The 19,246-nt window shown below is 29.0% G+C and overlaps 1 protein-coding gene across 1 annotated transcript in view; it reads right to left on the bottom strand.

The window, feature by feature from the left end:
* Positions 1-5,171: 5,171 nt before the first annotated feature.
* Positions 5,172-19,246, bottom strand: part of LOC111688851 — a 50,657-nt gene continuing 36,582 nt past the window's right edge. Inside the window, exon 3 of the mRNA XM_046955805.1 lies at positions 5,172-7,250. Coding sequence (XP_046811761.1) covers positions 5,668-7,250 — 1,583 coding nt within the window. The 3' untranslated portion in view covers positions 5,172-5,667. The remainder of the gene's footprint in view (positions 7,251-19,246) is intronic.

Raw genomic sequence — 19,246 nt, 5'->3', positions numbered from 1 at the left:
AACTGAACTAGAACTGAACTAGAACTGAACTAGAACTGAACTAGAACAGAACTAGAACTGAACTAGAACTGAACTAGAACTGAACTAGAACTGAACTAGAAGTGAACTAGAACTGAAATAAAGCTGAACTAGAACTGAACTAGAACTGAACTGGAACTGAACTAGAACTGAACTAGAACTGAACTAGAACTGAACTAGAATTGAACTAGAACTGAACTAGAACTAAACCAGAACCGAACTATAACTGAACTTGAACTGAACTGAACTAGAACTAAACAAGAACATAACTAGATCAGAACTAAAACAGAACAGAATTAAAACTTACCAATTGAGTTAATTTCTTAAATATATCCACATCCTCTTCTGGCTTCCATATAATCCAAGTACCTTGCAAAACCTCCATAGCGCGATGAGCGGAAACCAATACAAGATCAATTGCAGCTGTTACCAATAAACTGTCCCAATAAAAATTCACTACACATATTAAACCCACAAAATTACTTATCGTAGTTGAGGGTATACTGCTCATGATTGTCAGGACGGCGTGATATAGCAAAATAATATTTGAGGTGAAAATTTTCAATAACATAAAAAAAGTTACCGTATTGCTGGCGTTAAAGAAAAGCCTTGACATTTTTAGACATTTCAAGTGCATTTCATACAATACCAAATAGAATTTTAATAAATCGTTTAAAGGTAAACGTTGCTGCTGCAGAGCCTCTAGTGAATAGTTTATAAAGGAAAAATGTAGTGTAATGTGGCATAACACTAGCATAAACTGCATGTTAGCAGTGAGTAGGTAAAAACCTTGCAGCATATTGACAGTGATCATAATTACAAATTCCAGATCGGGATTTTTCTGCATTTGAAAATACATGCTGCTAACGGCTAAAGTGTGCACATGCAGAGAGATGAATTTATAAATTACAAACCTCTTCAATCGTTTCTCCTGCTTCCCGAAATCCTCTCCAATGATGTGCTGCCGAAAATGAAGGAAGATATTTTCATATCTTTTCACAAATCTCTCGTAAATTTCACATAATTCTATAAAACCTTGCCTTCTTTGCCATATTTTCAAACTTATGACCACCACTGTTGTAACCATGGCACATTTACCCACCATATAGGACCATTGTAAAATAGGTTTATTATTCATGTAATTATTTTTCTCATGCATAAAAGATGATGTCAAAGGTATAATACTTAAAAATGACAATTGTATGCATCCACTGTAGAAGAGATATGATTTCTTTATACTAAATTGATGGGTTTTCCAATCAAAACTCCCTGGTAACATGCCCAAGACTAAAGAATAAAAATACGTTATTTTTATAACACTTTGATAGAGAATTTCGTTTAGTTGTAGTGACATTGTGTAACGTCATTTTTATACTAATGTTATATAGCTCAGAATTTACACAAATGACCATTATTCATTATTCAATTGAATACAAGATTTTTATCATTCTTTTTATTGATTTCTACTTTGAAAAGAAAAACAAATTTGTTTAATTATTTCAAAAACTTGCTTGTTTATGTTCGTCTTTGTTAGTTACTTTGTTAGTAAGTAAGTTAAATAGTTAGTTAGAACTAGAACTGAACTAGAACTGAACTAGAACTGAACTAGATCTAAACTAGAACTGAACTAGAACTGAACTAGAACTAAACTAGAACTGAACTAGATCTAAACTAGAACTGAACTAGAACTGAACTAGAATTGAACTAGGACTGAACTAAAACTCAATTAGAACTGAATTAGAACTAAACTAGAACTGAACTAAAACAGAACTAGAAGTCCACTAGAACTGAACTAGAACTGAGCTAGAACTAAATTAAAACTGAAGTAAAACTGAACTAGAACTGCACTAGAACTTCACTATAACTGAACTAGAACTCCACTAGAACTGAATTAGAACAGAACTAGAACTGAACTAGAACAGAACTAGAACTGAACTAGAACTGAATTAGAACAGAACTAGAACTTAACTAGAACTGAACTAGAACTGAACTAGAACTGAACTGAACTAGAACTGAACGAGAACTGAACAAGAACTGAATCAGAACTGAACTAGAACCGAACTGGAACTGAACTAAGAATTGAACTAGAACTGAACTAGAAATGAACTAGAACTGAACCAGAACTGAACTAGAACTGAACTAGAACTGAAATAGAACTGAACTAGAACTGAACTAGAACTGAACTAGAACTGAACTAGAACTGAACTAGAACTGAACTAGAACTGAACTAGAACTGAACTAGAACTGAGCTAGAACTGAACCAGAACTGAACTAGAACTGAACTAAAACTGAACTAGAACTGAACAAGAACTTATCCAGAACTGAACTTGAACTAAACAAGAACTGAACTAGTACTTAACTAGAACTTAACTAGAACTGAACTAGAACTAGAACTGAACCAGAACTGAACCAGAACTGAATCAGACCTGAACTAGAACTGAACTGGTACTGATATAGAACTGAACTAGAACTTGATCTAAACAAGAACTGAACTAGAACTGAACTAGTACTTAACTAGAACTGAACTAGAACTTAACTAGAACTTAAATAGAACTGAACTAGAACTGAACAAGAACTGAATCAGACCTGAATTAGAACTGAACTAGTACTGAACTGGAACTGAACTAGAACTAGAACTGAACTAGAACTGAACTAGAACTGAACTAGAACTGAACTAGAACTGAACTAGAACTGAACTAGAACTGAACTAGAGCTGGACTAGAACTGAACTTGAACTAAACAAGAACTGAACTAGAACCGAACTAGTACTGAACTAGAACTGAACTAGAACTGAAATAGAACTGAAATAGAACTGAAATAGAACTAAACTAGAACTAAACTAGAAGTGATCTAGAACTGAACTAGAACTGAACTAGAACTGAACTAGAACTGTACAAGAACTTAACTAGAACTGAACTAGAACTGAACTAGAACTGAACTAAAAGTGAACTAGAACTGAACCAGAACTGAACTAGAACTGTACTAGAACTGAACTAAAACTGAACTAGAATTGAACTAGAACTGAACAAGAACTGAATCGGAACTAGAACCGAACTCGAACTGGACTAAGCTAGAACTGAGCTAGAACTAGAACTGAACTTAAACTTAACTATTAACATATTGTAGGTTTTTTGATTTGGCTTTTCGTAAAAGTTTTTCATAGATCTCTTTCAAAAGTCTAAACACCGTATTCATAGACGCTTAATAAAGTTATTCATGGTTTATTATAAGAATTTGTATGAATAAAAATGCTTAACAATCTATAAATAAGTAATTAATATCTTTTTCAATACGACGATAAATCTCTTAAAAAATTTTACTTACCTATTTTATTTCTTTCAGATAATTATATTAAAAACAGACAATTTTATGTATTTTCAGGTATTTATAATTTTTTTTATTTTGCATTTTAAATTTTTTGTTTGTCTTTTATATTCAATACTTAATTTTGTTGTTGTTGTTGTCTCTAAATGCATATAATCTTACATTTTACATACATAATATTTCATTTAATATACTAATATAATGTTTACATACTTAGCTAAACTTTTTTTACTTCATTTTTTTTAAAAACTAAGTGTACAATACAATCTATTACTATTTATTTTTAATTTATTATTTTATTTTTTGTTTGTCATTCTTCTTTAAATAGAAGAGCTTTTTATTTGTTGTTTTTTTTTACAATCATACCAGTATTGTTTCTGTGTTTTGTGTGTGAAGAAAAAGTGTTTCTTCACAAATTATTACTTAAGGGGTTTTAGAATTTATTTTTCCATAAAAACTATTTATTAAAATATTTTATTTTTTTCCTTTTATTTTCTTTGTTCATTTACTTTTTTTTTTGTGCAAAAAATATGGCATTTTCTTCTTTTTTATTATTTTTTTTACTATTATTTTGTTTGTTATTTAATAATTTTTTTTTACTTTATTATAATTTATTTATTTTGTGTTTTACAATTCACTTGGTTTAAATACTTGTTGTTTTTTTTTTCATTTAATGTCTTTATTTTGTTTTAATTGTTACCCAAACATTTAGAATTATTTAATTTAAAGTTAAATATATAGAAGGGAGAACTTAAGTTTAAGGGATGTAGCATTTTACTTGAGTGTTTCATAATATGTAAACTAAATACTAAATCTAACTTTTAAAAAGTTACTATTTTGTGTTTTTGTTGCTTAAAATGTTTCAGTGTAGAGTTTCTTTTAATTACTTAATAAACAGGGTAAAAATAATTGTTGTTTTAATTAAACATAATTGGATACAAACTTTATACATTGAAAAGAAAAAAACTGAACTAAAACAGAACAAGAACAGAACTGGAAAAGAACTATAACAGAACTAGAACAGAACTAGAACAGAACTAGAACAGATCTAGAACAGAACTAGAACAGAACTAGAACAGAACTAGAACAGAACTAGAACAGATCTAGAACAGAACTAGAACAGATCTAGAACAGAACTAGAACTGAACTGGAACAGAACTAGAACTAGAACAGAACTAGAACAGAACTAAAACAGAACTAGAACAGAACTAGAACTTAAATAGAACTGAACTAGAACTGAAATAGAACTGAACTAGAACTGAACTAGCCCTGAACTACAACTGAACTAGAACTGAACTAGAACTGAACTAGAACTGAACTAGAACTGAACTAGAATTGAACTAGAACTGAACTAGAACTGAACTAGAACTGAACTAGAACTGAACTAGAACTGAACTAGAACTGAACTAGAACTGAACTAGGACTGAACTAAAGTTGATCTAGGACTAAACTAGAACTGAACAAGAAGTGAACAAAAACTGTACAAGAACTGAACAAGAACTCAACAAGAACTGAACTAGAATTTAACTAATACTGGACGAGAACTAAACTAGAACTGAACTAGAACTGAACTAGAACCGAACAAGAACTGATGTAAAACTGAACTGAACTGGAACTGAACTAGAACTGAACTAGATCTGAACTAGAATTGAACAATAACTGAACTAGAACTAAACTAGAACTGATCTAGATCTGAACTAGAACTGAACTAGAACTGAACTAGAACTGAAATAGAACTGAAATAGAATTGAAAGAGAACTGAACTAGAACTGAACTAGAACTGAACTAGAACTGAAATAGAACTGAACTAGAACTGAACTAGAACTGAACTAGAACTGAACTAGAACTTAACTAGAACTGAACTAGAACTGAACTAGAACTGAACTGGAAGTGAACTAGAACTGAACGTGATCTGAATTAGAACAGAACTAGAACTGACATTAGCACTGATCTCGTTATGAAGTGATTTTACTATTTATGATATTTTATTGAAAAATACAACTATTTTTAAAAAATCTTTAAAATATTAATGAAATTTTTAAAAATGTGTGTTTCCAATTATGTTTAATAAAATTGGAATACCTATTTAAGCTAAAAGGGATCCAGTTTTTTTGTATAATAATATATATTTTTCTCTATGGTAAATTTTGCAGCTAGATATTGTGTTTCGTTTGTTTTTTGTTGTGTTTAGATTAAAATAGAAATTAAAACCTTTAATAATACTATTTACTAAATAACTTTTGTTCTTTTGTTTTTAAAGAAATTGTTCAACAAATTCGTTTATTTTAGCATGAGTTATCTATATTTCTTCTCATTCCAGTTGTATTAATAATTCATGGAAGCCTCCTTATGTTTTGAACTTCTACACATGAGTCGTAAAATTAATATAATTAAAACAATTATCGCCATTGAGATGGCAACAAAGAAGCTAAGTTCGCCATATGATAATTTACGCGTATATTCTTTTATACAAATCAAAGAGGATTCATCATCTAGAATGGCATTCATTAAGTGTTCTTTGTCTTTGTGTTCATGCCATAAATCAAATTGCTCTAGATTCCATTGTATGTGTTGGGTGAGATCCTCCAGCGAGGAGGTATGCGAAACATTGGGACAATTTTGTATGCCATCACACACCAGGTGGCGGGGTAGACAGATATGCGAATTGCCAGGACACTTAAAGTTGCATTCATTATCTTGTAGTAGAGAGGCGGCTAGGCTACCATCTGGATTGCGGGGTAAATGAAAGAGTTCAGTCCAAACCAGACGGAAAATGTTCTTGCCAGGCTGGCCATCACCTGTGTATTGTATGAGCACGGGTAAGGGCTCTTGATCGGCACCCAAAGCACCCAAATCGGCTGTAGATAAAATGGGTAAATCTCTTGCCAAGGAGACATTCTCTGGACATATAATAAAGCGTGGTTCCAGACGTCCGGCTAGATACACTTCTATCTTAGCACTGTCACAGGTGCGATCACCAAAACGAGCCTTTTCCAAATTCAGCCATAAATCTCTTTGTGAGGCCACTTTCAATTCCCAAATACATTTCTCACGTCTATAATGATGCTCCGGCTGGGAACCCATGGGTCCTGTAACGAGAGCCAAAGCTTTTTTGAAAGGATATACCAGCTCACCATCGGGAGAAGGTCCCAGAGTAATAGGACCACATAGAGGACCATGGGCAAACTCATAGGAAGCTTCAAATAAAGGATTCGGATTCTTAAAGTAAGATGTAATGGCATGTTGGCCTTGTACTATCATTTCCAAATTCATTTGATCCGCAGAGGAGATAACTCTTACTGGTCGCGGAATATTGTCACAAAAACAGGCCAAATTATTTTGAAACTTTTCCCTTTCCTCCCATATCACCAGTTTATCCACCCTCTCCTCATGGCATCTAGTGCAGGCATTGTTATTATAGGGCAATTCCTTAAACATAACCGAGTTGACTTCTATAACAGCTCTAGCATAAAGTCGCCGATCGGTAACAAATTTATATTGACAGCGTACATCGGATCCACCAGTTCTCTTAAAGATTAAAGAGTTCATGGGAGAACGTATCTTACCGCCCGGATGTTTCCAGGCATACATAACTTCATCGCATAAGGTATTGGGTACTGGATCACCAAAACGGGTATTATTAAAGAAATCATAATGGGCCCAATAATACAAAGAGCTGCCGCTATAAGAACCGGTTTTCGATTCAAACTGAACATACAACGAGGGACTAGTGCTAACAAAGTCCACCTTTTCCATGGGCCGCGAAAAAGTATCACAGAAAGTTTTGATAATGCGTGCCGGATCAGCATGATCGGAATCGTATATAGTCAAGGATTCACCACAGTCACCATCATATTTCAAAATGGGCGATTCAATGCGATTGATGCGGAAACTGGAAAAAAGAGAAAAAAATTAAATTAATTATTTTGTATTTTTAAGTTTAAATTTGTTGTATTTTTTAAGCTTGATGCCCTTAAAAAGTATTTTCGTTTTGTGTTTTTGTTAACTAAACCCAAATATGTTTTCTTTTAATCTGATCATAAAAGTTAGAGTTTTTTAAGGGATTTAGTTTTGCGCCTAAAATTGCACAAAAAAAAAACTAACAAACCTCAAAACATGTATTACCACATACTCTGTGTTTATAACAAAATTGAAATGAATCCCAGCCTAACAAAAACTGGCAAAGAGCCAACATAATTCCTTTAGAAAAAAAAAACAAATACGAGAATCTGTATCCTTTTCGATGTAACAGTAAACTGGAAAACATAATCTCATCCTTTGCTTATTTAACACTCATCCTGTGTGTTTGTATAAAGAATAGAAAAAAAGCCCTAAAACTCAAAATACAAGTACTAAAAAGGAAAACAAATCTAAACCAAATAAACCCAAGTGACACAGTAAAAATAACACAGAAATGTTAAAGGAAATAGAGATAGTCGGAAAGGGCAAACATAATCGGAAAATATTAAAGAAAATACTAAAAAAAAGTACCAAAAGAAAATACTTTTTGTAAGAATAGACAAAATAGACAAAAATTTAAAAAAAAATCCATTTTAAAATAGTAGTAGAAAAAGTACTTTTGAAAAATAAACACAAAAAGTAGTAAAAAAGTACTTTTTAAAAAGATCTCTAAAACTCAAAATACTAATACAAAAAAGGAAAGTAAATCTAAACCAAACAAACCCAAGTGACACAGTAAAAATAACACAGAAATGTTAGAAAAAATAGAGATAAAGGAAAATATTGAAGAAAAACTAAAAAAAAGTACCAAAAGAAAGTACTTTTTGTAAGACAATATAACGTTTTATAGGAAACAACACAAATTTATACAAAAAAATCCATTTTAAAATAGTAGTAGAAAAAGTACTTTTTATAAACGTTCACAGAAAGAAGTAAAAAAAGTACTTTTTAAAAAGAGCCCTACAACTCAAAATATAAGAACTAAAAAGAAAAACAAATCTAAACCCAAAGGAAATAGAGACAATCAGGAAGGACAAATATAATCGAAACATATTGAAGAAAAACTAAAAAAAGTACCAAAAGAAAGTACTTATTGTAAGACAATACAACATTTTATAGGAAACAACACAAATTTATACAAATATTCCATTTTAAAATAGTAGTAGAAAAAGTACTTTTTAAAAATAATCACAAAAAGTACTAAAAAAGTAGGTACTTTTAAAAAAGATAAAAAAGTACTAAAAGAAAGTACAATATATTATTGCATAGAAAACGACACAAATATAAAAAAATCCATTTGAAAGTAGTAGTAGAAAAAGTACTTTTTAAGAATAATCAAAAAAAGTAGTAAAAAAGTACTTTTTTACAAACAAACAGTAAGAATAAAGATTTTTTTAATGAAAAATATATGTAATTAAGAAATATTTTTCAAAAATATTTATATAAAAACATATTTTAATAAAGTAGTAAAAAAGTACTTTTTTAAATCGCCTTAAAATAGTATAAACAACACATTTTTCTTTAAAATCTATAGGGATTAAAGAAAAACAAAGTTGTATATACATCCTTAAGATTAGCAAAACGTATTTTATTCGTTACTAATTAAATTTTAAGTAAATTTTAGCAAATACTTAAATAAAGTACTTTTCCTTTAAAATAAAAAAAATATCAAGAAAGTGTTTCAATTAATAAGTATTTTGAAAACAGTTTTACATATTTACTAACAAATTTACCCATCTCTCTCCACAACAAAGAATCCCTTTAAACCTCTCCCTTTCCACGTTTGTTTTCATATAAGTGTTCTAAACAAATAACAACTGCAGCATTGCAAATAAAACAAAAAAAACTTAAAACATATGAAATGGAATTATTTTTGTTCAAATAGAATTTACCACCAAAAAATTATATAACTCTTCAGTTTTCTTTTACATCGTTATGATGATGTTAAGCTTTCAGGTGATAGCCATATAACAGACATATGTAAGTACAGAGCGACATGTAATGGAAATATGTATGAGAAACTCAAAAAAGGCAAAGAAAATTCTACACATTTCAGAGGATAAATCAAAAACATTTTTTTAAATAATTTTAACTAACAAGAAGAAACCTTGAACTTTATGAATTATGGGCCAAAATTGCATAAAAAAATACATAACATTCTTTAAGAAAACCTTAATTGGTTAAAAATATCACTTTTTTGTGAAATATGGCAACACCGATTTGATAAATTTTTTTATTAGCTAACGTTTGAGGTCAGTTTCAAGCAAATCCTTCAAATAGTTTCAAAATTATAGAAATTTAAAAAAATATTATTAAATTTATAAAGTCTGGCAACACTGGTAACAAAATTATGTATATTTTTTTCATTAGCTAACGTTTGAGGCCAGTTTCAAGCAAATCCTTTGAGTAGTAACAAAATTATAACAATTCTGAAAAAAATGTAATATAATATAACAAATCTATAAAGTCTGGCAACACTGGTAACCAATTTTAAATAAAAACTAGTTAGTCTAACTAATTATCTTGTGTTTGACTCCTGTTTCAAACGTATCGGTTAAATAGCTAAGAAGTTATAACACGACAACAAATAACTTAATTGGCTAACTTTATAGCAAATTTTTAAGACATGGCAACATTGGACAGATATATGTGTCCTACAACAAAAAGCCTAAACTATTATCTAGCATTTGACACCTGTTTGCGGAAATTTGCTTAAGTAGTTTTATAGTTATTGCAATTTGAATAAAGTTAATAAATTTTAACAAATTTCTAAAATCTGGCAACACTGGTTAGATAATTTTTACATAAACCAAACGGCCTAAATTATCAGCTAGCGTTTGACTTTAGTTTCAAGCAAATCAGTTAAGTATTACCAGAGTTATAAGAATTTTAAAAATACCTTATTTTGTTAGATTTTTCAAAATATGGCAACCCTGTCACTACATCGTTACAGCGCCATCTATTGATTGAGTACATTGATTTTCAGCAAATAAAAAAACTACGACGTCAGACACAATTTTTCAAAACGCTAAAACTTAAAAACTACTTAACCGATTTATATGAGATGCATGTCAGATTGTAGGGTATAAATTGTAGTTTTATAAAATTTATTTTACCAGAGTTGCCATATTGTTATTTTTGATTTTATAGCTATTTAAAGTAAGCTTACGTTTAAGGCCCATACATGTAATCTTAGTTAATTAAAGACTATCTAATGATTGTTTTGGAAAGTTATAATTCCCCACTAAATTCCCAAATGTTTTCCGACCAGAGTTACCAAGTTATTTGTAAAAAAAACTAATATTTTTGATTTGCCTTAATAGGGGAAAGTTCTTATTATAAATTTAAACCACAAGACGTTTAAAGAATACAATGGACAATTTTCTGAACGCTATAACTAAGATTTTGTATATTCTTCTAGCAAATAAATTTAAAATTTTAAAAATTAATTTGCAAGAGTTGCCATATTGTTAGTTTTATTATATTTCAAAGAGAAAGAACTACTACTTTCAATAGCTTAGTTTTAGTTTCTATCTCTTTTAATTGTACTTTTTAAACAACGAGGAAATGAAACTAAGCAACAAAATTTAAATTTTCAGAGTTGCCCTGAAGATTGATTTTAAAAAGACATAATTCCTAAAATTGCTTTTTGAACAGTAAGAAATTATGTGGTACAAAGAGATAAATTTTTAAAACGTTATAACATTAAATGTACTGAATTGTTTTCGACTAATTTTTCATGGTTTCTTTGGGAAAAAATTCTAGATTTTAAAAACAGTTTTAGTGGAGTTGCCAGATTGTTAGTTTTATTGTAAAAAAAAGAAAATCATGTATTACTTTATATTGCTATAAGTTAGCTACAAAATGATTGACTATAAAAATTAATTTTAATAAGTTGTATTGACAAAATTATAATAATATTTTAGTGAACAGAGTTGCCACATAGCTTAAAGTAAATTTTTTTAATAATGTTTCCAGGAGATTGTTGTCTTAAATTGCCATTTGGTTTAAATATATTAAGGAAAATCTAAAAATTAACTTTCTTTACAAATAAGCTGGCAACTCTGACTGGAAAATATTTGGGAGTTTAGTGGGGACTCTTAGCTTTCTAAAACAATCCTTAGAAAATCGATAACTAATTACATTAACATGTATGAGCCTTAAACGTAAGCTTACTTTATTTAACTAAAAAAACAAAAATAACAGTATGGCAACCCTGGTAAAATAAATTTTATAAAACTACAATTTATGCCCTACAACCTGACAAACATTTCATGTAAATCGATTCAGAAGTTTTCAAGTTATAGCATTTTGAAAAATAGTGTCTGATGTCGTAATTTTTTCAAATGCCGAAAATCAATGTACCACATCAATAGATGGCGCTGTAACGATGTTGTGACAGGGTTGCCATATTTTAAAAAATGCACTAAAAGAGGTATTTTTAAAATTGTTATAACTTTGGAAATACTTAACCGATTTGACTGAAACTAATGTCAAACGCTAGCTTATAATTTAGACTATTAGTTTGATGTGGAATTTATTTAGCCAGTGTTGCCAGACTATAAAAATTTTTTAAAGTTTATTTACTTTATTAAAATTGCAATTACTATGGAACTACTTAAGCAATTTTATTGAAACCGACACCAAACGCTAGATAATCATTTGGACTTTTTGTTGTATAAAATATTTATCTTAAAAGTGTTGCCATATGTCACAAATTAGTTATAAAGTTTACCACTTAAATAATTTTTTGTAATGTTATAACTTCCGAGTTATTTAACCGTTTTATTTGAAACTGGAGTCAAACCTTAGATAATAATTAAGGCTAACTATTTTATTTAAAAATATTATAACCAATATTGCCATACTTTATGAATTTGCTGTATTGTGTGAAGTTTTTAAAGTTGCTATAATTTTGTTACTACTTAAGGGATTTGCTTAAAACTGGTCTCAAACGATAGATAGAAAAAGAAGGATGTTTGTTATGAGGAAAATATATCTAACCAGAGTTGCCATACTTCACAATTATTAACCAATTAAGTTATTTTAAACTTGAAACTAACATCAGTAATAACTAAAGCTTCTCTAGTATGTCAGATAAGTTTTACCAGACTTGCCACTTTTTATAGATTTGCTATTTAATATTAAATTTTAAATTATTACAAAAAACGCTGAATATTTAGATTTTCTAAGAGAGTGTGTGTGCCAGAAGTGATCATTATTTTCAGCCCTAAACTCTTAAACTTCTGACTCTTCAAGTCTAATTATAACGAGCTAACCATACCGAAACCACAAATATAAACATGCACAAGCATGCATTATCAAATAGAAAACAAATAAGCTTATATGCCCCTTAGTGTAGGCAACATTTTACAAACATACATCTATATATATTTTTTTTAATAAACTCCTTTGCCTGTTAGCTCTGCTACAACTAGAGGTTACAAAATTTTTATATAACGATGACGAGTTATAAAATTCAGCATTATTATAGTAGTAGTTGTGTTAATACTCATCAGAGTTAGTTCATAACAACATTGTGTTGTCATAAGTGTGTCAGCATTTTTTTAATGTCGTCTTTTTACTCCCCTTTCTCATGAGTTTTTTGTATGTTGTGCTGTTGTGAAGTATATTTGGATTATATGGACATACCGCAGGCAAGTTATAAGTCCTTTTCTTTTTTTGGTTAGTTTGTGTATTTCTTTTGGGCTTAGAGTAAGACTAAGGGTATTAGGGCGATGTTAATATTAAGGAGGTGGAACATTTAGGAAACCTAAATTATAGTCTAGTTGTATTCCTTTATATTTTCTTAAAGATATCTTTTGTTAAGAAATTTAAAATCTACAAAGCCTTTGCTTAGACTTTAACATTAAACAACTTTCTCCCCAACCCCTTTCCAAAATTAGCACATTTTTCCTTAGCACCCTGATACCTTCAGCTCTATTTGAACGCAATGTAACGTTATGCACGTTTATGTCGTAAATACAATTTTATATATAAAATATCTATTTTTTTCATTTATGTATTTTCTTTATTTTTTTTATTTAAACTAAGTACAATATTTTGATATTTCTTTTTCTTTAGATATCGAGAATAGAGTAAAGCAAATAAAAATGAAATGAAATTGTGCTGTAACAGCATAATTTTTGTTACGTTTCTATCTATATCTTACTGCTCTATGCTGCTGACTTGATGCTTTTGCAATATCTTCTGTTGGCCTCTGATACTTAAGATTCTTGTGATGAAGTTTTGTAGGCGTTTGGGCATAAAAACCTTTTTATTAGCTTTTAGTTTATTTCTTTTCATTTTTCTCTCGAAATACATAAATTGGCATTAAGGTGTAAAAGGGGGTATGTAAAGTTGCGTAAGAAGTTTGCAACTCTATAGAGTACAAAAGGAGTATGAATTTAAACTTGATTATTGTATTGCCTACAGTCTATAGTCTGCTTAGTCTATAGTCTTGTCTGACTATACAGTTTAGTCTATAGTATGGTCTATATTATAGTCTATAGTCTAGCCTACAGCACAGTCTATAGTATTGTCTTCATTCTAGTGTATAGCCTAGTCTATAGTCTAGTCTATAACCTATTCTATAGTCTAGTCTATAGTCTAGTCTAGACAATAGCCTAGTCTATAAACTAGTCCACTCTATAGTCTGTCTATTCTATAGCTTAGTCTATAATATAGTTTAAAGTTTAAATTACAGCGCAGTCTATAGTATTGTGTATTCTATAGCCTAGTCCATAATCTAGTTTAAAGTCTAGAGTCTAGTCTATAGCGTTTAAACAAGATTATAGAGTAAGCTATAGAATAGATTAGACTATAGACTAGTCTATTCTATAGCTAAGTCTATAATCTAGTTAAACGTTTAGTCTACAGCACAGTCTATTGTCTAGTCTATAGCCTAACTATAGCCTATTCTATAGTCTAGTCTATAGTTTAGTCTACAGTCTAGTCTATAGTCTAGTCTGTAGGCTAGTCTAGTCTATAGCCTGGTCTATAATTTAGTCTATAGCTTAGTCTATAGCGTAGTCTATAGTCTAGTCTATAGCCTAGTCTATAGTCTAGTCTATTTCATAGCCTAGTCTATAATCTAGCACAGTCCATAATCTAGTCTATAGTCTATAGCCTAATCTATAGTCTAGTCTATTCTATAACCTAGTCTATAATCTACTTTAAAGTTTATTCTACAGCACAGTCTGTAGTCTAGTCTATATACAGTCTATAGGCTTAGTATAGTCTATATCATACTCTATCGTCTAGTCTGTAGTCTATTCCATAGCCTGTTCCATAGTCTATTCTTTAGTTAAGACTATTCTATAGATGTTCAAGTCTTCATTATATTCTATAGTCTACTATAGTCTACAATATAGACTATACTATAGAATAGATTAGAATATAATCTAGACTATAGAAAAAGAGAATAGGCTAGACTATATGTTACACTAAACGCTAGATGTTGTGTAACCAACTGTCACGTCTGCTGTCTAGTCTATAGTATAGCATATAGTTTGGTCAACAGTCTAGACTATAGTCCAGGCTATGAAACAACTGTAAAGAATGTGGCAACAGTGGTAAAATTAAAAAAAGCAAATGCCTTAAGTAGTTGAAAAGTTTCTACGTTTCGAGTTAAATATATAGCTATAAACTACAAATTTGTATAATATGGCAGCACTGGTTATATAATTTCAATTAAAACAAGTACCCTTAATTATTATCTATCGTTTGAGACCAGTTTCGGACAAATCCCTTGAGTAGTATCCAAATTATAGCAGTTTTTAAAAGGTAATATAATATAACAATTTCATATAGTCTGGCAACACTGGTTATATTATTTTATAAAAAAATATTAAGACTAAATCGTTATTTTCAGTTTGGTTCCAGTTTCAAGCATATTGGTTGAATATCTATAAAGTTATAACTATACAAAAAAATTTCTTATTAAGTTAACTATATAACAAATTTATGAAATATGGCAACATTGGTAAGCTAAATGTTTCATACAACAAAAAGTACAAATTATTGTCTAGCGTTTGATGTTTGTTTCAATAAAATTACTTAAGTAGTTCCATAGTAATTGCAATTTCTATAAAGTTAATAAATTTTAAACGTTTTGTATGGTCTGGCAACACTGGTTAAATAATTTTTACATAAAACTAATGGCTTAAATTATAAGCTAGCGTTTGATTTTAGTTTCAAGCAAATCGGTTAAGTATTACCAGAGTTATAACGATTTTAAAAATACCTTATTTTGTTAAAATTTTCAAAATATGGCAACCCTGTCACGACATCGTTACAGCGCCATCTATTGATTGAGTACATTGATTTTCGGCAAACGAAAAAATTACGACGTCAGACACAATTTTTCAAAACGCTATAATTTTAAAACTACTGAACCAATTTATTTGAAATGTATGTCATATTGTAGGGAATAAATTGTAGTTTTATAAAATTTATTTCACCAGGGTTGCCATGCTGTTATTTTTAGTTTTTTTTGGAAAATAAAGTATGCTTACGTTTAAGGCCTGTACATGTAAACCTAGCTAATTAAAGATTTTCTAACAATTGTTTTGGAAAGCTAAGATTCCGTTCTAAACTCTCAAATATTTTCCGGACAGAGTTGCCAAGTAATTTGTAAAAAAACAAAGTTTTTTTGATTTTAAGTAATAAAAAACGTTTGATTGTTAAAATTTAAATAATAAGACCTTTAATGACATTATCGCCTCAAAAGTTTTTAAAATTTGATTTTAAGTCATTTGGCAACTCTGTTTATTAACAATGTTCAATTTCTCTACTCTTTAACAGCAATCATTTTAATAGTTATTATCAAATAGTTTTAGCAATATAAAGTAATATTTCATTGTCTTTACTATACCATAAAACTAACAATATGGCAACTCTGTCACATGTTTTTTGAAAATTTCAAGTCTTCACAATGAAAATTTAGCGAAATTAGTTCAGTGCATTTAATACTGTAGCGTTTTAAAAGTGTGTCTTGTTATGCTACAGATATTATTTCTGCTCAAAACTAGTTTTAAAATTTACACTCTCTCTTAGTTATACCCACGGCAACTTTGGAAATTTAAATTTTGTTTTAAAAATTCTATTCTTTTAATCTGTATAATCAACAATATGTAGTCTAGTGTAGAGGCTTTTTAATGCAATTGTGGTGTAAATTTATAATACGACCTTCCATAATGAAAATTTAAAAAATTGTATTCTTTTTACAAATTACTCGGCAACTCTGGCCGAAAAATATTTGAGGGTTTAGAGCGGAATCTAAGCTTTCCAAAACAATTGTTAGAAAATCTTTTATTAATTTGGTTTACATGTATAGGCCTTAAACGTAAGCTCACTTTATTTAACTAAAAAAGTAAAAATAACAGTATGGCAACTCTGGTAAAATAAATTTTATAAAACTACAATTTAGGCCCTACAATCTGACATGTATCTTAAATAAATCGGTTTAGTAGTTTTTAAGTTATAGGGTTTTGAAAAATTCTGTCTGACGCCCTAATTTTTTCATTTGCCAAAAAACAATGTACCACATCAATAGATGGCGCTGTAACGATGTAGTGACAGGGTTGCCATATTTTGAAAAATGTAACAAAATAAGGTATTTTTAAAATTGTTATAACTTTGGAAATACTTTATCGATTTGCTTGAAACTAGAGTCAAACGCTAGCTAGTGATATTGGCCATTAGTTTTAGGTAAAAATTATTTAGTCAGTGTTGCCAGATTGTAGAAATTTGTTAAAATTTATTAATTTTATTCAAATTGCAATTACTGTGAAACTACTTAAGCAATTTTTTTAAAACAGGCGTCAAACGCTAGACAACCGTTTGGGCTTTTTGTGGTATAAAATATGTATCTAACCAATGTTGCCATATTTCTCTAATTTGTTATATAGTTAGCCGTTTGAGTTAATTTTTGTTTTGTTATAATTTCCTAGATATTTAACCGATATGCCTAAAACTGAAGTCAAACTCAAGATAATAATTTAGGCTAATTATTTTATGTAAAAATTTTATGGCCAGTGTTGCCAGACTTTATGAATTTGTTTAATTATATGAACTTTTTTTAAAATTGCTATAATTTTGATACTACTTAAAGGATTTGTTTGAAATGGACTTTAAACGATAGCTAAAAATACAAGGTATTTGTTTTGTGGAAATTTTATCTAAACAGTGTTGCCATACTTTACAATTTATTGAATTTAATGACAAATTAAGCTATTTTAAATATTTTCAAGTAACTTAGCTATTTAAAAATTTGATTTAACTAGGAAAGTAGATAACAATTTATGTTATTTGTTTTAGGACCAAACTTTTTTAACAGTGTTACCAGATTTGATAATTTTTTTATATATTTCTGTTACTTTTTTATTTGCGTTACATCTGAAACTATTTAAGGCGTCTATTTGTAATCTAATCTATTTCTAGTAATAGTTAAGGTTTTGTTTATAAATTTTTTTCTTACCATTGTTGCCACCTCTTGTAAAGTTGTTTTTTCATATGAAATTTCCTTAAATTGGTCTTTAATATTGTCTATAACGTAGTCTAATCCATAGTCTAGTGTATTGCCTAGTCTACAGTCTTATCTATAGTCTTGTCTATAGTGTATTAGTGTAGCATGTTCAATTATTCTATTATACCTTAAATTAAAACATTTTTGCACTTGTCACTGTAAGATTTCACTAAATAGCATAAACATTAAATGTTCTACAAGTTCATGTTAAGGTTCAAAGTTATATGTTGTCGTCTTCTTACGACTACAAGGCTCAACAGAAAAGTCATAAAGACATGTCACACAAACCTATATGTAAAGATAAAGACCCAGGTATATTTTTGTAATAAAATATTTTGTCATATTTTATTACCGAAACCTAATGTAATTGTATCCAATTTTGTGATTATTTTCTTTTTTTTTCTCTTCTCTCGTTTATTCTATTTCGATATTTTAACAAACCTGTAGAAAATGCAAAAAAAAAACATGTATAGAAGAGTATGAAAATAAAGCTGAATATGTATAAAAAATCGAGGTTGAATATAATATTTGTCAGCTTTTATTTAGACAACACAAGTAAAATGAAAATGTAAAATATTATAGAAATATGTTTGTACATACAGTGTGTATAGGTATAAGTCTAAGTTATCGTTGTATGTGTGTGCTTTTTTTTTGTATTTTGTGCAAAAACAGAAAAAAAGTCTAAAAAGTTTTATGTCACAGTTATGTACTATTGCAATCAGCATTTCTATATTTCCAACATTGATGGTATATTCTCTTCTGCCCTTTTTGGTTTTGGTATTTCTTTGTAGGACTTACGTGTTTATTCATTCCAGCAGCCATTATTACTTTTTAAGGCTGGTTTTTCTGTTTTAGTTTTGGTTTTATGATATGCAGAGTTTTTCTATTTTTATTTTTATTTTATTATTATGATTTTGTAATTGAAAAAGTTTTTCTATTAATTTTATTAAATTCTATACATGTATATTGTCAAATAGAAAGAAATAGAAGTATTCTTTTAGCAATACATACATATGTAAGAATTGTTGAAGTAATAGAAGAAATATTATTAAATCGGAAAATATTATATATTTGTATTATTTATAATTTAAATCCTTCAAAGGACTCAAACATTTAAATAAATTAAAAATATTTATTTATTTTATTACTATATAATACAATAAATGAATTTATATAACATGAGTAGTATAAGCAATTAAGACCTTCAAATATAATTAACAAATTTTGCATTTTACAAGAAATTATTATAATTTGTTAATATTTTTAAACAAATGGTAATATAAGGAGTGAGATCGAAAAATTCTTAAAACACGTTTTTCATTACATTTTTCAACCAAAGTATTATTTGATTTTTTTTTTTTTTGATCAAGTTACCTTTGAAAAACATGTCAGTTATTATGTGTAATGTCAATTATA

Source organism: Lucilia cuprina, chromosome 6 (assembly GCF_022045245.1).
Source record: "Lucilia cuprina isolate Lc7/37 chromosome 6, ASM2204524v1, whole genome shotgun sequence".
NCBI classification, from domain to species: Eukaryota; Metazoa; Arthropoda; class Insecta; order Diptera; family Calliphoridae; genus Lucilia; species Lucilia cuprina.
This window is presented reverse-complemented; position numbering and strand designations above follow the sequence as displayed.